This window comes from Bos grunniens, chromosome 5 (assembly GCF_055505025.1).
Source record: "Bos grunniens cultivar Pamir isolate PY7600 chromosome 5, Bosgru_T2T1.0, whole genome shotgun sequence".
Lineage (NCBI taxonomy): Eukaryota > Metazoa > Chordata > Mammalia > Artiodactyla > Bovidae > Bos > Bos grunniens.
This window is the reverse complement of record NC_141169.1, coordinates 120,660,650-120,682,865: the sequence shown is the minus strand read 5'-3', so window position 1 is coordinate 120,682,865 and position 22,216 is coordinate 120,660,650. Positions and strand designations below refer to the sequence as shown.

Genomic DNA, 22,216 nt, shown 5'->3' with positions numbered 1-22,216 from the left:
CCGCCCAGCACCCCCTCTCGTGAAGCCCGTGCCCCTCGTAATGCCCCCCCCCGCCCGTGTCTGGAGCCCCGTCGCCCGCCCGACGCCCCCTCTCGTGAAGCCCGCGCCCCTCAGATGCCCCCCACAGCCGGTTTCCGATCCCCGTCGCCCACCCAGCGCCCCCTCTCGTGAAGCCCGTGCCCCTCGGAATGCCCGCCCCCCCCGTCCCCCAGCCCGTGTCTGGAGCCCCGTCGCCCACCCAGCGCCCCCTCTCCTGAACCCCGCGCCCCTCCGGTGCCCCCGCCCGAGCGTCGGCGCGCGGCCCTGCCCTCCGTCCCCTCCCCCGGCGGCGGCCGCGCGTCATGGCGGCGGCGGGCGGGGCGCGTCTCGCACGCAGCGCGCCGGGCGGAGCGCTCGCCGCATTGTTTGCTTCGCTGGGGAGCGAGCGGGCGAGCAAGCCGGCCCTGGCGTCCGAGCAGCCCCGCGCCAGCGCCCCGCCGCCCCGCCGCCGCCGCCGCCCGCCGCCCGCCGGCCGGGCTCCCGCGCCGGGCCTCCGCTCGGCCCCGCCGCCGCGCGAGCCGCCGCCCGCGAGCCCGCGGCCGCCGCGCCGAGCCGGGCCGGGCCGCCGCCGCCAGGAGCCCGCGCCCAGAGCGGCGGCGGGCCGGGCCTGCGCGGCCGTTGGCGGAGGAGCCGCGGGCGCCATTAGCGCCGCCTCGGCCGCGCCGGCCCCCGCGCCCGCCGCCCGGCTCCCGCGGCCGCGGCCCCGAAGGTGAGTGCGCCGGGCGGGCCGGGGCCGGGGCCGGGGCCGGGGCCGGGGCCGCCGCCTCGCCCGCGGGCCGCCGCCGCCGCCGGCCTCTCGGTGCTGGGGCCGCCGCCATGTTTGGGGCCGCCGCGGCGACGCATTGTCCGCGGGCGGCGGGGCCGGGGGAGGCCGCGATGTGGGGGCAGCGGCGGGGAGGCCGGGGCCGGCGGGCGGGAGGCCGGCCTGGCGAGGCGGGGAGGGAGGGCGGCCCGGAGGCCCGGGAGGGAGGCCGGGTCGGGAGGCCGGGGGACCGGGGAGGGAGGCCGGGCGGCTTGGGAACTCGACAGGGAGGGAGGCGAGGCCGGCGGGCGGGAGGCTGGACGGCGAGGGAGGCCGGCCGGGTTGAGAGGCCGGGGGGCCGGCGGGGAGGTCGGTCTGGCGAGGCGGGGAGGCCCTGGGTCCGGTCGGGAGGCTGCAAGGCCAGGGAGTGAGGGCGGGCCGGGTTGAGAGGCTGAGCGGCCGGCAGGGAGGGAGGCCGGCCGACGGGGAGGCCCGGAGGTCCGATCGGGAGGCTGCGAGGCCTGGGTGGGAGGCTGGGCCGGGGAGAGAGCCCGGGCGGCTTGGGAGCTCGACAGGGAGGGAGGCGAGGCCGGCGGGCGGGAGGCTGGACGGGGAGGGAGGCCGGGCTGTGGAGGCGCCGGGGCCGCCCTGCCCGCCGCGCCTCCTGCCCGGCCGCCCGGCGAGGTGGGGGCGGCCCGGGGGCTCGGCTTCCCCGGCCGAGCGTTTGCCCGAGGGTCGCGTTATGTAACGGACGCGCTGGGCTTGTTGAGCCCGGACGGGAAACTTCCTGTTCCAGGGCCGCGCGGACCCGGGCGGCCGCCCCCTCCCGCGCCCGCTGCGGGCGGCCTCCGGGCCCCCAGGAAGAAGTGACCTGGTTGTAATTTACGGGGCACGCGCTGCAGGCGGGCCCCGCTGGAGGAGCCGCCCACCGGCGGAGAAGGGTCGCGGGGGCGGCGCTGCGTGCCGCCCCTGCGCGAGGGTGTTCGTGGCTTTCCTAGGGCCAGGCGGGAAAGGCGGTGTTGGAAGGTGAACCGGCCCTGGGTGCCGCGTTCCTCTCTTGTGGCCACACGGCTTTTCAAGGGGCATTTATCAGAAGGGTCTGGAGGGGCTGCCGATAGTCTCCACGTGGGAACCTTTGTCCTGCACGGAAGCTCCAGGTGGACGGAGGTTGGAGGTTTGGAGCCTGGGGTGTAGGGGAATGGTGGGCTGGTGAGGTGGTCTGCAGAGTGACCAGCGCCTTCTGTCCCTGTCACCATCGAGCTTTCAAATTGCAGAGCTGCCATGAGCAGTAACTGCTGTCCTTCTTATAGCAAGTGGCCAGATAACAAAGCCTCAGTCACTTCAGGAGCGTGTGGGTTTTGAAGAGCCGGTTATGGTTAGTGCTGTTGGTACTGTGCTCTGGAGGAGAAAATTACACGTTTGCCTTTCGTCTGCTGAGTAACCAACTGTGGCTTCTGCCCCACCCCAGAGGACCCCTGAGGCTGCACTGGGGGCCCTCCGCAGGCTGTGGTGCTGACAGCAGGGGGACTTGCCCTCTTCCCAAGAAGGGCTGGCAGGGCCAGGGCAGCTGGGGCGCAGCTTGGCTGACTGCACCCCAGGAATCCAGGGCTGTGGGCACCTGGGACGTGGAGATGCAGGTGGGTTAGGGTTGGTTTGCCCGTGGTGGCTCTCAGGCTCCCCTTTGTAGGGCGTTCTTGTCAGATTTCACATAAACGTTTCTGTTTGACAAAAGAGAAGGAAAACCACAGTCAGAAGGACCTGTCTCAAGGAATGCATTTCGGGTCTGCTGCGATTTCCTCTCAGGTGTGACAGTGCAGGCCGCCGCATGGCGGCTTTTCCTGGCCGACTCCCCGGGGCTTTGTCCAGCGGGGGGCCTTATCCAGCGGGGGGCCTTGTCCAGCGGGGGGCCTCGGGCTCCACCTGGCATGTGTGTCGGCCAGTCTCGTCAGCATCACTCTGATTCCTGTCAATGGCGTGTGGTGGTTTGGAGTGGGGAGAGGGCATTGTCATCAGTTCCTAAGGTGTCACCCTGCTTGGCGGGTGGTGGACCAGAGTCAGGGATGGTCAGGAAAGGGAGACTGGAAGTAGAACTTGCTGGTGGCCGATGGCAGATGTCTGACAAGAGCAAGTGCTTGAAAGTCTCCGTGGCCAAGGCTTAAGTCGCCTGAGCCTGTGCTGCACCCGGTAGAGGGGAGGAGCACTCTGTGGGTGGCGAGGGGGTCTCCGGGTTGCCCTCACTGTGACGGGATGATGGCCCAGCACTGTGGTCAAGCCAGCAGCCGAGAAGGCCCCCGAGGGGCAGGCAGGTGGCTGGCGTGCAGTCGCCACTTCTGAGAAGCCTGCCCAGGCCAGTATGGGGCTGCCCTCTTGGGTCCCGGCGCGGCCAGTGGCCTTTGCCTCAACACGGTTGTGGAGGGTGTGTTCGTGGAGACAGTGACGGGCTGAGGGCTCTCTCCTGGGTAGCAGTGGGGGTCAGACAGTGGCCAGAACCTGCAGGAGTGCAGCTCTGTGCACGTACTGTCTTGGGCTTGGGACTGTGACCCCAACTCCTGAGGGGTGTGGATCCAGGGTGACCAGTGAGCAGTGGGCGTCAGCATTCTGGAAGGACTCGTCCCCGTGTGTGCCTCTGGGGGCCCTCCTGACTGCCTGCCTTCTCCTCTGGTCCTGGGAGTCCTTGGCGGGGAGCAGTGGCTGTAGGTGGTTGTTGTCATACCTCCATGAGTCCCAGATGCGTGATTTTGGAAGCCTCAGGGGTGGGTTAGCTGGGACGTCTGCTTGGATTTAGTGCCAGGTGGTTAGTTCTACCCATGTGTGCTTGGTGGTTTTCGCCTCTCCTGTCTTCTGCGTGGCGCTCACGTGTTGTCTGTCTGTTTCAGGGAGTCAGTGCCAAATGAGGAGGAAAGGCCGAGGTCATCGCGCTGCAGCGAGGCACCCTTCCTCCCCTGGCAGCACCAAGCACTCCCCCACACGAGAGACCCTGACCTACGCGCAAGCCCAGAGGATGGTGGAGATCGAGATCGAGGGGCGCCTGCACAGGATCAGCATCTTCGACCCCCTGGAGATCATCCTGGAAGATGACCTCACGGCCCAGGAGATGAGCGAGTGCAACAGCAACAAGGAGAACAGCGAGCGGCCGCCCGTGTGCTTGAGAACTAAGCGGCACAAGAACAACCGGGTCAAGAAGAAAGGCGACGCCCCGCCCAGCGCCCACGGCGCACCGGCCTCCGCCAGCGCCCTCCCCGAGCCCAAGGTGCGGGTGGTGGAGTACAGCCCCCCGTCGGCGCCGCGGCGGCCCCCCGTGTACTACAAGTTCGTGGAGAAGTCTGCCGAGGAGCTGGACAACGAGGTGGAGTACGACATGGACGAGGAGGACTACGCCTGGCTGGAGATCGTCAACGAGAAGCGCAGGGGCGACTGCGTGTCGGCCGTGTCGCAGAGCGTGTTCGAGTTCCTCATGGACCGCTTCGAGAAGGCCTCACACTGCGAGAAGCAGAAGCAGGGGGAGCAGCAGTGCCTGATCGACGAGGACGCGGTGTGCTGCGTGTGCATGGACGGCGAGTGCCAGAACAGCAACGCGATCCTCTTCTGTGACATGTGCAACCTGGCCGTGCACCAGGAGTGCTACGGCGTGCCCTACATCCCCGAGGGCCAGTGGCTCTGCCGCCACTGCCTGCAGTCCCGGGCCCGGCCGGCCGACTGCGTGCTCTGCCCCAACAAGGGTGGCGCCTTCAAGAAGACGGACGACGACCGCTGGGGCCACGTGGTGTGCGCCCTGTGGATCCCCGAGGTGGGCTTCGCCAACACCGTGTTCATCGAGCCCATCGACGGCGTGCGGAACATCCCGCCCGCGCGATGGAAGCTGACCTGCTACCTCTGCAAGCAGAAGGGCGTGGGCGCCTGCATCCAGTGCCACAAGGCCAACTGCTACACCGCCTTCCACGTGACGTGCGCCCAGCGCGCCGGCCTCTACATGAAGATGGAGCCCGTGCGCGAGCTGGCCGGCGGCGCCGCCACCTTCTCCGTCAGGAAGACCGCTTACTGTGACGTCCACACGCCCCCCGGCTGCACCCGCAGGCCTCTGAACATTTACGGGGACGTGGAGATGAAAAACGGCGTCTGTCGGAAGGAGAGTTCGGTCAAAGCGGTCAGGTCCACCTCCAAGGTCAGGAAGAAAGCCAAGAAGGCCAAGAAGACGGCCCGGGAGCCCTGCACGGCCCTGCCGCCTGTGTGCGCGCCCTACATCCCCCCGCAGAGGTGAGCGCTGCGAGGGGGCGCAGGGTCTGTGCGGGCCCGCCACGTGCCGTCTGCCCGGCCCTGACGGCCCCTCTGACGGGGCCTTGTTCCCGCTGCACTTGGCGGGAGCGTGGCTGTTGTCAGAGACTCGGGTCTGAGGCGGGGGTGTGTGTGCGTCTGGTCTCCTCGAAGCCCTGGGCCGAGCCCGCCCAGCCGCAGCCCCGCCTCGGGTGCCCAGGATTCGCTGCCCTCTCTGCCTTCCTCACCGTGCTCGCAGCAGCATTTGGGGATCTTGGGACTGAAAAAACGCACGCATTTATTTATCCGGCTGCGTCGGGTCTTAACTGCGGTGCACGGGATCCTCTGTGGCGTGTGGCCCCGAGCGTGCAGGCTCCGTTGCCCTGCAGCATGTGGGGGCCCAGGTCCCCAGCCAGCAACTGACCCCGTGTTCCTTGCACTGGGAGGCGGACTCCCACCCGCTGGACCACCAGGGAGTCCCCTTGTGGGATGTTTAACTTGCTGAACTTAGGCAGTGTGGCCGGGTGAGGCAGACACGGTGGAGATGAGAGTGGGGCTGACGGGGACCCAGGCGGGAGATCCTGGCTTCATTCCTGTCGGGGCACGGGCTGTCTGGTTTCCCAACCTTTTCTCTCAGATGAGCGTTGCCTGGTCAGCGTGGGGTTCTCTTTCTAGAGTGGTCCCGGTGGGGGGTCAGGATCCCGCCGGCCACCCCCGTCTCTAAACTCTCCGCCTTCTGCTTATCTCTCTTGCTACTGATTTCCTGTTTTTATTTCATTGGATTTAAAAATGGTCTTGTTGGGAACACCAGGTAAGTGGCTTGGGGAATTTCTTAGCAGACGTGTGAGCACCGTGTGGTTTGGGAAAGACTTAAACACAGGCTCTAGTGTTGAGCGGCAGAAAGGCAGGGAGAGCGGTTCAGGGGGCTGCGGCAGGGTGGCCGGTGTGGTAGGCGTGGCCTCGGAAGTCCTGCCTTGTGCTAGAGGAACAGGCACTTCCTGGGTGTTTGTCAGGAGCGTCCAAGAGGAGAAAAGTAGGTAGATAACAGTAAATTCAGACAGTGAATAGAAAGCACTTCTCATTCTTCTTATCTGGAGAAGACTTCTGGTAAAACCAAGCGTCTCTTTGCGAGTAAGTCGGTCTGACTTTTAAGACAGTTTCACTTGCATTTGGAGAAGGAAATGGCAACCCACTTCAGTATCCTTGCCTGGAAAATCCCATGGACGGAGGAGCCTGGTATTCAGGAATCCATGGGGTTGCAGAAAGACAGGACTGAGCGAATTCACTTTGACTTCACTTGCGTTTCTTCCCGAGGGTTGGAAAGTATAGGATTTGTATCAAGAAGTTCTGTTTAAGACCCCAAAGTTTTCAGGTTTACTAAAATCAAAGTAAATAAAAGTTGTGACTTTATAAATTGAGAAGCCAGGAGCTAGGTGCTGCCCTCTGTCCAGTCCCACGTGGTGCCCACTGCCTGCCTGTCTGTCCGCCCGAGGGGCAGGCACGTGGCGGGGAAGCGCGGGTTCCTGGGGTCGGAGGTGCTGCCTGATGGGGGCCGAGTGGAGGAGTGACAGGCCCTTGCGCTGCCCCCCCCCGGCTCAGGGCGGAGGTCAGCGATGCACCTGGGCGAGTGTGTGTGGCCGTGGGCCTCGCCGTCGCTGTTGCCCAGCGTCTCCGGAGACCCTGACGTCAGACCAGCGTGTAGGGTGTTGGGGCGGCTGGGACGCCTAAGCTCACGACCACTGCTCTCTTCCTGAAGCTGTGGTCCGCGGTGCGGCCTTAGGATCCAGGCCCCAGAGGGGGTCAGTGAGGGTGTAACCCCGCGCTCTCCACAGCCGCAGGACAGAGCTGCTGCCAGGACGGTGTTCAGAGCTGGCTCAGGCACTGGCTGCACGAGGGACTCTGAGGTCTCAGAAGAGGAGGGGCCCCTCACTTGGCTGAGGGGAGGGTTGGCTGTGAGAAGGCTGGGGGTGGTGGCAGGGACTGTGAGTGCTTCTGTAGTTTGCGTGGTTTAAAAAGTTGTTTGCAAATGAAAAAGATAGTTCAGACACACTAATTTTGAGACCGTCATCTGTTCTCAACAAGAGGCAGATGGTTTAGTTTTTCTCATCTTGCAGCATGTTTACACTACAAAGGTCGCTTTTTTTGTCTAGTAACAGACCCCAGAACAGAGGTGTGGGTGCCCTGAGCATGTGCTCCCTCCTGTCCGAGGGCCCCAGGCCTGCGGTCAGCCTGGCTGGCTGTGCAGGCTCAGCCCTGTGGCTGCTCCGTGCGCGGCCAGGCATGGCATTGGCTCTTTCGGGAACGCCGAGCGCTGCCCTGGGTGGCCCTCGTGGCCTCCCGCTCCTGTTGCCGTGAGGGCCTAGCCTACAGCGAGCGCGGGAGCTGTGCCTGTCTGCCCGCCTGTCCCCTCCCTCTCCTGCTCTTCAGTTAGAGTGACTTTCTCCCTGATGGAGAGGCGACACGTTTGAAGTTGGGGAAGACCCGTGAGGTCAGGTCGGAAGGAGAGAGAGCTGTTGCTCGCCCTCCTCTCTCCCTCCTGAGCTGGTGCCGCTCTTCTGGTGAAGCGGCCCTTGTCCTCGGGGCCGCTGTTCTCCTTGGAGCCTCTGTCTCCTCATCCGCTTCCTCTGCCTTGTGCGCGAGGGCAGAGGGCGGCAGAGGCAGTCACGGCAGGGCGCAGGCTCGGAGAAGGCGTGTGTGGGATTGGAGCTTCTGGGTCTCTGGGGTCACTGGCTGTGAGGCTCCTGCAGAGCCGCAGGCCGCTGTGGGCGCCGTGGCTGCTGCTCTGGGCGTGGGGAGGGGCCGTGGCAGGCCCACGTGGCCCCCAGGTGGTGTACGCACTGCTGCTCACTGTGGACGCTGCCTTACGACCCCTGACAGGGCCCTTGCCAGGGTGGGGGCTCGGCGTCTCATCCCTCCGAGGACGTGGCTGAAACCCCAGGGGGGCCGGCTGGACGGTGGGGGCTCGGCTCACGCACTTAATGCTCGTTGAATGTAGTAGCGAGGAGTGTGGGCCTTAGTCTTGCTTTCATTCTTTTCTAGCAGCTAGTTTTACTACGATTTCTGAAGTTCTGATGGGCTGTGGCCTGGGTAAACGGGGGAGCCTCGTGGCCCCCGCAGGTGGGAGCACAGCTCTGGGTGCCCCATGCGTGTGAATGTCGCCAGGCAGCCCCCCACTGGGTCCTTGGGGAGGGGCTGTTGACAGAGCCCAGGTCGGGAACGTGGGTTGAACGGTGGCCATGGTGCGGGGAGCCGGCTGCCCTGCTGGGCGAGTGCACGGCTGGGGGACCGCGCCACGTGGGTGCCACGTGTCTGTGCTGACCCTCCCGTGACTTCGCTGGTTTCCCGGTACTTGAATTTGGGGTGGGGTATGGGGGCTGGCGGCCAGCTCCAGGCTCTGCCCCCAAGGGCCTTCGGGGGTGGGGTGGGGTCTGGGCACAGGCCAGCCCGTGGGCACTGTGAGTCAGTGAAGCCCAGTGTGGGGTGCCTGGCGCATCATGGTGGCTGTGCCATGTCTTGGGCGTCTCTGAGTACCTCCCGCAGGCCCCCGTGTTTCTGGGGCTGAAGCAAGCGCCGAGCGGGGTTCAGTGGGGCGCATCCCGTGTGCCTCAGGTGTGTGGACCTCTGGTGGGCCGGGCATCCTGGAGGCGCAGAGGGGGCCTGGCCCCTAGGGCGTCTGCCGAGGACTGGGGTCTGGCAGTCCCTGCTCACGGCCCCCGTGTCTGCTTTGCAGAGGGGGGCAGGCACACGTGGGCGTTTTCCTCCGTGCTGCGCTTGGGGTCGCTGCCTGGAGTGGACCGTGGGGCGGGCCCGGCGCACGTGGAGACCGGCCTCGGCATCCCGCCGCGTCTCGTCCTGTATTAGTTTCGAGTTTTTCTCTGAGATAACTTCAGATTTATAAAAGCTTGCAGAAGTAGGAGGAGAGACGTCTCCCCTCACCCCCTCAGCCAGAGGCCCCTCTCACTGATGGCTCACCAGTGTGCTGTCCCGGGGGCAGACCATGTGCCCCTGGGCACCACCCAGGCGGGGGCTGGCCTCCCGGGGCGCCTTCTTGCCTGCGGCCGGGAGTCCCACTTGGCCTCCCCGGGATCGGGGTCACCCTTAGATTGCCTGTGCCTCCCTGTGAGGGCTGAAGGGCATACCCACCCCATGGGGTTCTCTTCTCCTCTCAGCGCCATGGAGGGAGGTGCGGTTTTCGGAGGGTCTGCCTAGCGGGCCTGGGTGCTGAGGTGGGCGTCTGGGGGCGTCACCGCTGGTGGGGTTTCTCAGGAAAGGGGGCTCTGACCAGCTGGCTGTCACGCGCCTGCTTGGGCTGTGAGGGGCGGCGCCCGGCGCAGGCAGCTGCCTGGCTGGGGGCTGGGGGTCCTGCTGGGAGGCGCGCACAGGCTCCTGGGGTCCCGGCCGTGATCTGTGCCGTCGGGCAGGGGGCGCCCCAGGAACCAGCAAGGCCCAGAGCTGCGCCCCTCCAGAGGCTGACTCTGGGCTTTTTGGGTCTGGTGGGGGGCTTCTCTCGCGTCCCCTGATCTCCGACTGAGCTGTTCTGAAAGCGCAGGGCCTGTTGTGGCTGGGAAGGGAAGGTGGCCCTGCTCCCTGAGATGCCGGCGGGGCGGCCTGGGCCCTGCTTCCGCGTCTGTGTGTGTGAGGAGGGATGGTGTGTTTAAAAAACCAAGTAACGAATCTGGCTGCGCGGGCTCTGCAGTTGCGGCATTTGGGCTCGTGATTGCGGCCTGAGGGGTCCCTGACCTCGGCCCCCGCGTGTGGAGTCTCAGCCAGTGGACTGCCGGGAAGTCCCAGGGGATGGTTTTTAATGCTGTTTTCTCCCTGTTTTTCATGACTTTAATAGAGAAAGTTAAAAAAGAGACACTGACAGGGATTTATCAGATGTAGCAAAAAACGGTGACTGACGCTTGTTCCTGAGGCGCCTCCAGGCCCACCAGCCCGGCCGCGGTCGCAGCAGCCGCTTGGAGTGGATGGGGCTGGGTCCCTCTCAGGCCTGCCTTTCCGTTCTTCCTGCCGGGGTGGGCTGCTCTCCCGCTGCGGGCATGGGCAGGCCTTGAGTGCTGCCCTCTGACCGCAGGCCCCTGGCGCAGGCCTGGGCCTTGTCAGCAGGGTTGGTCTCCGTGCCCCGCGGTCCCGGGTCTCTCCCTGGTTTGGCCTGTGGTTGGCAGGCAGTTTGCTGGTGCTCAGCGCACGTCTGCCCCTCGGCGTCCCTGCTCTTTACGTCTTTAAAAGCCCTTGTCAAGGCTGGATGTTTGTGAGGCTGGAAGCGCCACCCCCATACCCCAGCTTCGGGAGCACTGGGCTGGCCCCCTCGCCCGCTCCTTCCTTTGGGTCACTTGGAAGCACACCCCAGTCCTAGACGTCCCCCGGGGCCTTGGCAGCGCAGCTAACAGCACGCTTCAGAGCCTCGCCGTGCCTGCGGCCCTGGAGTGGGTGTGTCTGGACAGCGTGTGTCTGTCTGGTCTGAGGACGCGGCGTGTGACCCTGTGGTCCTCAGCCCACACACCTGTCCTTCCCGCTGGCGGGCAGGGCCATCACTGGTCTGGCCCTGCACCCCTGACCTGGAGACCGCTCTGAGGGCCCCCCATCCCCGAGATGTGCGTCTCGGAAGCCCGGCTCCATGCCTGCCTTCAGCCTGACCCGGGCGTGGCTCACCTTTTGCTCACTACGACCTTTCCAGCGTCTGTTGAAAGTTCACGGTTTTCTCCATAAAAACGTCCATGGAAACCTCAGTCTTAGAAACAGTGCTCTCTCGGCGTGTCTGGGTGCTGGTGAGATCCAGGGCTTGACGTTGGTGGTGTGCGTTGCAGCCTCCCTTAGGTTCTCTGGACGTCGTGTGTGAGGTGACGGTTTGGGCGGACTTTCCCTCCTTCGGGTTTTCCTGTCTTCTTTTTTGCTAGCCCGAGTGGGTTTGACGGGCGAGAGCGGGCAGCCCCGCCACAGGGATCACCGCCTGCCTTTAATGTGTATTTTTGATCTATCTTATGGCTTGTATATGTCACATCTTACTTAACCGTTCATTTTCTGAGGGCCTCGAGGTTTTCTTCTGAAAGCTTTGCAGCTATCCCTCCGCTCCTGCCCCCTGCCCCGTGGCCTTGGCACTGACGGGACCTCTGGGGCCTGGACTGCTGGCCTCCCGGGTCAGGATGGCTCCGAGGCGAGGCGTCGCAGGCTTGTCGTCCCTCGTGCTCACGCACCGGCGTCCGTGCAGCCGTTTGCCTGCTTTGCCCGCTTCGTCCATGAAACACCTCCTCCCCGAGACTCACACCCACCCAGCCCCGGGGGCGTCTGTGCGGCCAGCCTGTGCGCCGTGCCTGCCTGCCTCCTGTGTGCCCCCGGTCATCCGTCAGGCTCTTGGGATTTCAGGTTGGTTTGGGGGTGACCTGCGTGTCCCTTTTTGTCCTCCTCGCTGGTGCCTCCACTTCTGGCCTTCCTGTCACTCGCGTGTCTTGTGACCGTCTTCCTTCATGGTTGGTGTGCCCACTTGTGTGGTGAGCGTAGCCCTGGCGGGGGTCCTGGGGGGCTGCTCTCGAGGGGCACCTCCCAGTGCGCCAGGAGCAAGTCGCAGGGTGCGAGGGCCCCTTTCCTTGTCTTTTGTCGGGGGGTCGCAGTCTGGTCTCCGCTGTGTGAGTGGTGCTTCTGGGACTTCGATCTCTAGACCACTGGCCTCCTGCTCGTGGCCGTGGACCCCAGGCCCTGGGGTGTGTCTGTGCGTGTGGCGTCTGGTCGGGACGCCCACCCGGAGGACTGGACGCGTGTCCTCGCCTTCATGCAGTCAGTGCGGGGCTGGGTTGGCCTGAGTTTCTTTTCTGATAGTGAACCTCCTCTGAAAAATGGGTTCCTTTTATTTCTTTTGGGGGTGGTAAGAAAACTTTTAAACGGTTCATTCAGTTTCTAGAGTAATTGTTAAAGGAATGTATTTCAGTTTTCTTCTGTTTTTTCATAATTCAGATTTGGCCAGTTACATTTTTCTACAGGTTTGTTTGGCATCTCAGTTTTCATGATACTTTTTTTTTTTTAATTGAAGTATGGTTGATTGATTTAGAAAGTGTTAGTTTCTGCTTCATTGGAAGGACTCATGCTGAAGCTCCAATACTTTGGCCACCTGATGCGAAGAGCTGACTCATTGGAAAAGACCCTGATGCTGGGAAAGATTGAGGGGAGGAGGAGAAGGGGGTGACAGAGGACGAGATGGTTGGATGGCATCACTGACTCAGTGGACGTGAGTTTGAGCAAATGCCGGGAGACAGTGAAGGACAGGGAATCCTGGCTTGCTGCAGCAAGTCCATGGGGTTGCAGAGAGTTAGTGACTGAACAGTGGCAAATTTCTGGTGTGTTGCAGAGTGACACAGTTACACGGTTGTGTTTTCCATATTCTTTTCCATTATGGTTTATTACGGGACATGGACTATAATTTCCTATGCTGCGTAGTAGCCACTTGTTGTTTATGTGTTTTACGTACAGTTCTGTGTATATATTAATCCCAAACTCCTGATTCATCTCTCCCCAACCCTGTCCCCTGGTCACTGTAAGTCTGGTCTCTAAGCCAAGCCTGTGGGTCTCTGTTTTGTACGTAAGCTGATCTGTGCCATTTGGATTGCACGCATAAGCGACACAGTGTTTGTCTTTGATTTGGCTCACTCGGCGTGACCGTCTCCAGGTCCATCTGTGCGCTGCTGCTGAGTCGCTTCAGTCGCGTCCGATTCTTTGCGACCCCAGAGACGGCAGCCCCCCAGGCGCCGCTGTCCTGGGAGTCTCCACTGTGTCATTATTTCCTTCTTTTAATGGCCGAGTGATATTCCCCCTCTCTCTCCCTCTCTCTCTCTCTCACACACACACACACCCCATCCCTGTTGCTACTGTGTCATTATTTCCTTCTTTTTTTGTGGCTGTTTGTCACACACCCCATCTTCTCTGCCATTCCTGTTGACGGGCATTGAGGTTGTCTCCGTGTCTTGGCTGTTGTGAACAGTGCTGTTTTAAAGGCACAAGGCTCACTGTTAGTTGCTTTCTGCTCCCGTTTGCTTCTTTGCTAGTCTTTTCAGCTAGCACGGTTCTGGTTTTGCCGAGGTTTTCCCACACTCTTGTGCCCTGCCTCATGTTCCTCCCTGGCGGCCTCAGTCGGTGTCGCACGCCGAGTCCACCTTTTACTGGTGCCACCCTTCACCGTTGGGGGAGCCGAGCATGTGAGAGAGCACACGTCTGCGTGCGCTCCGTGTGTGAAGCTGCCTGCTCTTTGCTGGTCCTGAGTCAGGTGGCAGTCACAGGGTGAGGACAGGTCTCAGCAGAAGGGCACCTGCTAGGTGCCCAGGACAGATACAGCCCCTCTGCAGAGGGGGGGCCCGGGGTCCCCAGCGCCTCCTGCTGGAGCCGTGGAGGGGCTGTGGGGACGCTCTGGCTGCCGCTGGAGCCGGCACCGTGTAACTGGGCGGGCCTGTGGACGCGCTGGGCTGGGGCTCGCTCTCTGCCCGGGCCGCTGTGCCTGGGTGGAGCTGCCCCTCGCTGGATTCCTCGGCCGCCAGAAGAGGCCCCGGGCAGGGCCATCCTGAGCGGCACGTGGCCTTCGGCCCCGAGGCTTGAGCTGCAGCCACTGCCTTAATGACGAGGAGCGTTGTGGGTCTGGACTCAGCGGAGCCGAGGAGCGTTGTGGGTCTGGACTCAGCGGAGCCGAGGGTGTCAGCACAGTTACATATGAATTAGGAATCACACTCCTCAGAAGATGTCCTTTTAAAATTCCTTTATCTCCGCCCTGAAATGTTGATGTCCTGTGTACCGGAAGGAAGCCTCCTGGTCCCATTGGAGTTTGGTCCTCAGCCTGCATTTGTTGTCTTCAGGAGGCGCAGTTCCCAGGAGGGGCAGAGGCAGGGGCCAGAACCCAGCCTGGAGGGTGTGAAGCCCTTGGTGTGCCCTTGAGTGTTCTTAAAATCCTTCGAGTTTTACAGTCTCTGAAACGATGGTCTTGCCACGAGGCCTGGAGACGCTTGTGCTTACTTTTGTGATGAGGAGCTGACCCCACCCCCAGCAGCTTCTGCCTCCAGCTGTCCCATTGCTTTTTGTCTTGCGGGGACTGGGGCCCCCTGAGAGGAGCCATCCTGCAGGGCCGCTCCCACCTGGGGGAGGTTGTTGCGTGAGCATGCGTGGCTTAGGGTGGGGGATACCCGGGGTCCCTGGACGCGTGAGCTGAGGGCTCAGAGGAAGGGACACCCGGGGTCCCTGGACGCGTGAGCTGAGGGCTTGGAGGGGGGGACACCCGGGGTCCCTGGACACATGAGCTGAGGGCTCGGAGAGGGGGACACCCAGGGTCCTTGGACGCGTGAGCTGAGGGCTCAGAATGGGGGACACCTGGGGTCCCTGGACACATGAGCTGAGGGCTCGGAGTGGGGGACACCCGGGGTCCTTGGACGCCTGAGCCGAGGGCTCGGAAGGAGGGACACTCGGGGTCCTTGGACGCATGAGCTGAGGGCTTGGAGGTGGGGACACCCGGGGTCCCTGGACGCATGAGCTGAGGGCTCGGAGGAAGGGACACCCAGGGTCCTTGGACGCGTGAGCTGAGGGCTCAGAATGGGGGACACCCGGGGTCCCTGGACGCGTGAGCTGAGGGCTTGGAGGGGGGGATACCCGGGGTCCTTGGATGCCTGAGCTGAGGGCTTGGAGGGAGGGACACTGGGGGTCCTTGGATGCCTGAGCTGAGGGCTCGGAGGTGGGGACACCCGGGGTCCCTGGACGCATGAGCTGAGGGCTCGGAGGTGGGGACACCCGGGGTCCCTGGACGCATGAGCTGAGGGCTCGGAGGCGGGGACACCCCGGGGTCCCTGGATGCGTGAGCTGAGGGCTCGGAGGGGGGGACACCCGGGGTCCCTGGACGCGTGAGCTGAGTGGCAGTGGCAGGTCGCGGCCCGCAGACAGACGGAGCCAGGAGGCAGGTGGTGGTGGTGGGGGGCGGGGACAGGCGGGGGCCGCACACGGTTTGTTAACTGTAACGCTGTTGTTTCTAGTTTCCGTGATAACGTGTCCACGTCCTGCTTCATAGCTAAACCCCGAGTTTTTCCATGTTCTAGATTAAATAGGATTGCAAATCAGGTGGCCATTCAGCGGAAGAAGCAGTTTGTCGAGCGCGCCCACAGCTACTGGCTCCTCAAGAGGCTGTCCAGGAACGGAGCCCCGCTGCTGCGCAGACTCCAGTCCAGCCTGCAGTCCCACAGGAGCTCGCAGCAGGTACGTGGCCCGCCGGGGCCGGGAGGCGGCATTCGGCCGGGGCGGCAGGCGGAGCCTCCGTCCGAGGTGCCCCTCGGCCCCGCGGTGTGCTGGCCTTTCCTGGCCCCGCCCACTGGGGGCACGCGGGGGAGCCTCTGCCAGCTGAGCAGGGGGTGGGTGTGCCGGGGCCTCTGGCAGGGACCAGTGCGCAGGAGGGGCAGCCGGGGCGGGACGCGCGCCTTCCTCTCAGTAGCTGACGCAGGTTCACAGGCCGGCTGACGTTCAGAGTCCTTTTCTGAAAGGCGGGTTTAGGGAGGGAGACACCGACTTCATGAGCTGTCACAGATAAATGGGGCTTGGCCGCTGCTGGAGCTGAGGGCGGGCCTCAGGGCTGAGCGGACTCTGCTCTTCCCACTGCCCGCGTGCAGCAGGGCCGCCCAGCACGTTGTCCGGAAGGCTCCGTGAGCCACGACGCCCGAGGGGGTGCAGGGGTCACGGTGCCCCTGGGCTGGCGGGGACTCCCCTGGTGTGGGGAGCCCCCTGCCGAGTTCCAGTCGGGCAGGGCTGCCTGGCTGGAGGCTCCCGTCGCTGGTCCCACGGCGGGTGACGGCGGCTGCCCGTTCGTTCGCGTGGTCCCCAGAGCCGCCGCTTCCCCGCTCTGTGTGCCTTCTTCCCGTGGTTCCTGTGCGAGTCCCAGGCTGTGTGCCGCCCGGCCTGGACGGAGCTCTGCCTCTTCACCTCCTTAGGCCTTCACCTCCTTAGGCCTGCAGAGCTGATGGCAGGTCATTCAGCATTGCACACACATGAATGCTCGTTTAAAAAGAGAAGCTTGGATTCTGCTCTCTCTCTAATGCTTTTTGAAATCCAGAGGAGTGTGACGTTTCTGGGCGACTGTGGGGTGGGCCGTGCCCGTGACCCTCCTCTATCTCCAGGGAAGGAGGTGGCACACGGCCGCGGGGCCGCTCCCTGGACCTGCCGCTCCCGGGGTGTGACAGGCAGGTCAGGTCCCCCCGCCCGGCGGTCCTGGTGCCTGCAGTGCCGTCTGAGTCCCCTCCCCCGAGACGGGCACAGATGTGCAGGCTCACCAACACCGCCCCCCCCGCCCGCTGGGGAGGCTGAGCCCCACGCACCAGGCTGGAGCCGCCCTGGACGCGTACAGAGGGGCTGACAGGGCCAGGTGCTTGGCTCCCGCCTCCTGCCGGCTCCGTGCAGCGGCAGGACTGCTGACGGCTGAGTCCTGCTGCCCGCCCTGGGGCGGGGATGCTCGTCCTGAGCCTTCTGCCCCTCCTGGGCCTTTCTTGGGGAGGCTGTGTGCTCTCCTTCTCCCCACTGGACACGGGGTTCTGTCTCCGTCAGGGCTGTGTCAGGACCTGGGCCTGTGGGCTGTGAGGGCTGGCTGTGGGCTGGGGGAGCGTCCTTGGGGCTGCAGGGCTGGAACCTTGGGGACTGAGGGTGGCTGTTTGGCTTGGTGCTGCCTCAGGAGCTCCAGGAAGGAGGGCAGGGCAGAGCCCACAGGGCCTTTGGGTGCTCGGAGAGGGTGCTGGGCCTTGGGGCTGGTGAGTTAGGCAGAGGGCATCTCGAGATGGGAGCAGGGAGGCCGGACGGGGGCCTTTGTCCTCAGCCCGGTGACGGCGGAGCAGTGGGAGGTGCAGAGAGTGCAGAGCTGGGAGTCTGGTCTGGGGCTGGGCTGGCGTGGGGAATCGAGTGGGGAGCGGGACCTGGGCCGAGGTTGGGGTGCGTGAGGGGCCTGCCTGCACCTCAGGGGAGCACGCATTCCCAGGGTCAGCATGTGGGTTTGAGAGCAGTCATGTTCTTCTCATGTCCTGCTACGCATGGGGAATTCGTAATGACAGGAGAGTCCACGCACAGGAAACAGAAGGGCCGGTCCTCTTGGCCGAAGGAGTTGGAAGGAGCCACAGAGACTCAGACGGGAGGTGCAGCCGGGCTTGACCAGGGGCCAGTCCTGCCTCGGTGGTGGTGAGCTCAGTGGCGCAGCCTGTGTGGGCAGGGCCACAGGTTGGGGGTCTGCCTGCCCCCCGCCAGCCTGGCATGGCCGGGAGCTCCCCATCGCGGGCTAGGTGGGAGGGCTGCACTACCTCTGGCTTCCCACCCATCCTAGTGAAAGTTGGCTTTTGGGGGCAACCCGTTCATGTTCCACATGGACTGTCGAACGCTTGGTGTGATTTTGATGATTTTTGAAACTTGAAAAATGTTTGGTATCAGAGTTTAACCTGACTCACTAGTCTGTGTGTCTGGGCATCTGCCCTGAGCTGGGCCCTGGGAGAGGCTAGGTGCAGCCCTTCTCTCTCCTGGCAGACCTTCCAGTCAGGGACGGACGGACAGATGGGATGAGCTGGGCTGGACGGGATGAGGCGCTGCGGTTGCTGGGCGCTCCTGGCCCCTGCCTCCTTGGTGGTCTGGCCCCTCGGTGGTCTCTCCTGGGCCCATGGAACCCTGGCCTCTGTAGGTTCCCGTGGTGGTTCCATCCTGCAGAGCAGGCTGGGGGCCTGCTGGGCATGAGGGTGCGGCTCCTGTCCCACCCGCCCTCGAGTGCTCACGTCCGCCAGATCCCCCTGATGCGTCCTGTGGTGGGAGGGCGTCCCCCATTCGCTTTCCAGGGGCTTTCGGACAGCTGGTTGTCCTGCTGAGCTGGGGCAGGGCCTCTTGCTGTCCGCACTACTGCTGCTGGTGGTTCGGCAGGGCGAGATGGCTGTCCCTCAGCGTCTCCCACCCTTGCTTGTGTCCTGGGAGTCGGCCTGATGTGCGGGGTCCTCACGCTGCAGAGCTGGTCTGCTCTGTCCGCAGCTGGGGTGCTGGTCTGACCCAGTTGGTGTTGACCTTGTGGGGTGAGGGGGTTCTGTCCGTCTCACTTCTAGGCACCGGGTGTGTTCCCCTCCTTCCACGGGTGAACGACGGCTGGGTTGCAGTCTTCTCAGAGCTCTCTTGATAGCTGTTTGAAACCAGAAATGACTGTAGTACTCCCCCAGTATATGCAACCTTCCAGGATTGGTTTCACGTAGCAATTAAAGTGGAGAAGGCAATGGCACCCCACTCCAGTACTCTTGCCTGGAAAATCCCATGGATGGAGGAGCCTGGTAGGCTGCAGTCCATGGGGTCACTGAGAGTCGGACACGACTGAGCGACTTCACTTTCACTTTTCACTTTCATGCACTGGAGAAGGAAATGGCAACCCACTCCAGTGTTCTTGCCTGGAGAATCCCAGGGACAGGGGAGCCTGGTGGGCTGCCAGACGTCTATGGGGTCGCACAGAGTCGGACACGACTGAAGCGACTTAGCAGCAGCAGCAGCAGCATCAATTAAAGACTGCTCATGTGGAGTCAGAAAGGCAGGCCCTTCTGTACACAAGAGGCGTGGGGCTCGGTCACGTCCTCCCTGCAGCTTCCTGCTTGGCGGGGGCACTGTGTCGGAGGCAGGGCCTGTGGTCTTGCAGCCAGTGGTGGGCACAGCAGGTGGGCATCAGGGGTTTCTGGGGACTTAATGCTTTCCTCTGTCTCATGTGGGGCACCAGGCTAAACGTCCTTGGAGCTGATATTTTCAGTGTCTGTTTCAAACTGACGAACAAGATGATTTCAGATGCTCTCGGGGAATTTGGTTTTCTGAGCCCATTGTTTAATGTATTTACTGGCCTTGTTTATACAGCTGATGTTACTGTTAACTCCTGTTTGATGCCTGAGAATTTCAAATAACGTAAAAACAAGCCGGTGATTGGAATCCAGTAGAGCTGGAGGATGCCGGTGGAGGGGAGGCTCAGGCCCGGCTCAGTCCCTGCGCCCGGCCTCCTGGGTGGGCCCCTCTGCTGCCTTCCCCAGTAAAGCGAGAGGGGCCTTGCAACTCCGGCCACGGGTTTTTCGCCTTCAGACCCTGAGGTCCTGGAACGCAGCGTCAGCCTTAGGGTCGATCGTCTCAGAGCAGAGTGCTTCCTGTTGCCAGGGTTCAGGGTTTGCACTGCGATAGGGGTTGGGGGCCGCGGACGAAGCCACATGGCTGTGCTGATACAGCTCACTCCGGATGGGGTGGGCCCCAAGGGGCAGAAGAGGCTGAGGAGAGAAGAGGGCCTGAGGCTTGTGCGGAGCGTTCTGGAAAGCGGTGCCTGCGCCGCCGCAGCCGGAGCAGGTCCACGGTGGCAGCGGCAGCAGGGAAGGGGAGCCTCATGCGTGAGGTCGGACTCGGCTTCCGGGTGGCCTTGACCGGGAGGGCCCCAGACTCCTGCCTGGAGGCTTAGTGGGGGTTGTGGGAGGAGCTGTGGTGGGATAGTCTTCAGGTGTGCTGAGCGGCCAGCAGGTGCGGCGGTGGGAGGGTGGGCCCCGGGAGCTGGGGGCAGGCAGCCCTGAGCCCCTCCAGGAGGCTCTGAGGACCCCAGGCCCTGGGCAGAGCTCGGGGAGGGAGGGGAGCGAGGTCGGGGATGCGGGCACTGGCAGTGGGGTGCAGGCGGAAGCGCTGGGCGCCCTGGCTGCGCGCTCTCCCTGCCCGGCCCCACCCCTCGCCGCAGCGCTGGCCTGGAGATGAACCAGCTACAGGCGAGCTTGTCCCGGGAGGAGGCGAGGGGCTGAGCCGCGGAGCCCTCCCCTTGCGTGTCTGTGTCGGGGACAAGGTCGACTCCATTCTTCTTCTCAGAGAGAGAACGACGAGGAGATTCAAGCTGCCAAAGAGAAGCTCAAGTACTGGCAGCGGCTGCGGCATGACTTGGAGCGCGCGCGCCTGCTCATCGAGCTTCTGCGCAAGCGCGAGAAGCTCAAGCGGGAGCAGGTGAGGCTGCGGGGGCGGGGCGCCCCGGGAAGGGGCAGCTTGCGCTGGGCCCCGCAGTCCTTGCCCCAGCTTCCTCTGAGTGGTCCTCTCTGGTGAGGGGTGCTGGTGGCTTTAGGGGTGACACCCATCTCTGCCGTGAAGAAGACTGGCTGGGGTGGGATCTTGGTGCTGTCCAGCGGGTCCCAGGAGGTGTGAGCAGGAGGAGGGTACCGCTTGTGCCTTTAATGTGAACCTCCTTTGGCCCCTGGATGGTGCTGCGCCCTCGAGGTGGGAGGTGGCTCCTCAGAGGGAGTGTCCCCTCGGGCGCTGAGCCCTGGTGTCCTGGCCCCCAGGTGAAGGTGGAGCAGATGGCCTTGGAGCTGCGGCTGACCCCGCTCACTGTGCTGCTGCGCTCGGTGCTGGACCAGCTGCAGGAGAAGGACCCGGCCCGCATATTCGCCCAGCCAGTGAGCCTGAAGGAGGTAGGTGTCCTGGCCTCCTGTGCCGGCCTCCCTCGGGTCTGCAGTGGCCCAGGGGATGTGGAACGACCCTTCCCAGTGCGTGCGTGTCTGGCCAGAGGACCTGGGCTGCCCCGCGGTGCTGCGTGAGCCTGGAGTGCGCCTGTGTGTGTGTGTACATGACGGGTGTCTTGGTTATGTGGAGTGTGTGACTCTGGTCGTGTCTGTAAACAGTTGCTTTGTTCCCTGAAATCAGGTCCCGGATTATCTGGATCACATCAAACGCCCCATGGACTTTGCCACAATGCGGAAGCGGCTAGAAGCACAGGGGTACCGGACACTCAGGGAGCTGGAAGAGGACTTTGACCTCATCGTGGACAACTGCATGAAGTACAACGCCAAGGACACGGTGTTCTACCGGGCCGCCGTGCGGCTGCGCGACCAGGGCGGCGTGGTGCTCAGGCAGGCCCGGCGCCAGGCGGACAGTGTCGGCTTCGACGAGGCCTCGGGGATGCACCTGCCCGAGCGGCCGCCCCCGGCCCCCCGGCGGCCTTTCTCCTGGGACGAGGGTGAGCACGGCCATCCAGGAGCGGGTAGGGGGGCACTTTCCCTGATGCTGGAGTGCAGGCTCAGGAGGCGGGATGCGAGCTGCACGCTGGCTTGAGGTTTCCTAGGAGCCTCGTGAGGACTTGTGTTCACGTCGTATCTTCAACCTAGTATGCCTGAGTATGGTGATTTTAATGTGTAAGTGACACAGGAATCACAGAGGGTTGCTTTCACTGGCTTCTCCTTCTTTGTTTGCCGTGTGGCGTGTATTTTACACTCAGCACATCTCTGCTGAGAGCATCCACGTTTCAGGTGCCCACTTGAGAGACACATGAGCCGTGGCCCGAGTGGGACAGCAGGTCGCCCTGATACAGACCAGGGAGCAGTGTCGCTCGGGCCGTGTGCTCAGGTGGGCCTGGGGCCTGTGAGGATGTCCTGTGGCAGAGGAAGCCCCTGGCGAGGGAGCAGGGAACAGGTGCAGGCCCTCCCTGCTGGGGTCTGCCTACCTCACAAGGCGGCCTCCAGAGGGACGTCCTGTGTGCGCTGGCTCTCCCAGGTCCTATCCCCTCCCCCACCTGAGCGCTCGGGGTCGGGAAGGGGCGCCGGCCGTGCAGGAAACAGCCGGGCGCGTCACTGTGAGTCTCTGCATCCATTTCCGCGCCCAGGTTTTCACGAAGGATGGACTGGGGTGAGAAGCGCACTTGTGTCCCCTCTGCGTTTGGGCGGCCCCAGGCCCCTCCCCATGGTGTCCTCTGCCCGAGGGCAGGCCAGATGCTACAAGGCTTTCGGATGAGATAGGATTTCTTGCTGTGAGCCTTCCCATCTGTGGCGTCCTGTTAGGACGCGCTGTTATTCGATTCCTTGCACTGGCTTCTTGCTCTTCTCGTAATGAGGTGGGCGCTTTAGGGAGAGGTTTGCCGGTGGAGCAAGGGCGTCTCCTTGACTGATGGCCGCGCTGCCATGCTTTTTGTTCCAGGTCTGTCTGCAGGGGGTTCTGTAGACTCCTTTAGTTTCTTAGCCGCCTCTCACTGACTCAGGGTAGTCACTTTATACGTTTCGGTGTTTGGCTGAAATTGAGAATTCGTTAAGGATTTTTCTTATAAATATGCCCCAAACACAGGATTACCTGTGAACTTTGCAGCCCAGTTAAAAAAAGCCACATAGCCACCTGGGACTGTGACTTGGGCTCAGACGCACTGGCCCCGAGCTGGCACCCCTGGCTGGTCTGGACCTCTTTCCGGCC

At 63.5% G+C, this 22,216-nt stretch overlaps 1 protein-coding gene across 7 annotated transcripts in view; it reads left to right on the top strand.

The window, feature by feature from the left end:
- The first annotated feature begins 406 nt into the window (after positions 1-406).
- Positions 407-22,216, top strand: part of BRD1 (bromodomain containing 1) — a 35,637-nt gene continuing 13,827 nt past the window's right edge. For 6 of the 7 annotated variants that reach the window (XR_015164662.1, XM_086403343.1, XM_086403342.1 and 3 more), the window contains exons 1-6: positions 615-748; positions 3,658-5,035; positions 15,088-15,244; positions 19,859-19,990; positions 20,323-20,451; positions 20,684-20,996. Coding sequence is in view for 6 of the 7 variants with exons in the window: in XM_086403343.1 (XP_086259469.1) it covers positions 3,672-5,035; positions 15,088-15,244; positions 19,859-19,990; positions 20,323-20,451; positions 20,684-20,996 (2,095 nt within the window). In the remaining variant the exon portion in view is untranslated. Of the gene's footprint in view, positions 749-3,657; positions 5,036-15,087; positions 15,245-19,858; positions 19,991-20,322; positions 20,452-20,683; positions 20,997-22,216 lie in introns of all 7 variants that reach the window. The other variant, XM_086403341.1, reaches the window with a different exon arrangement.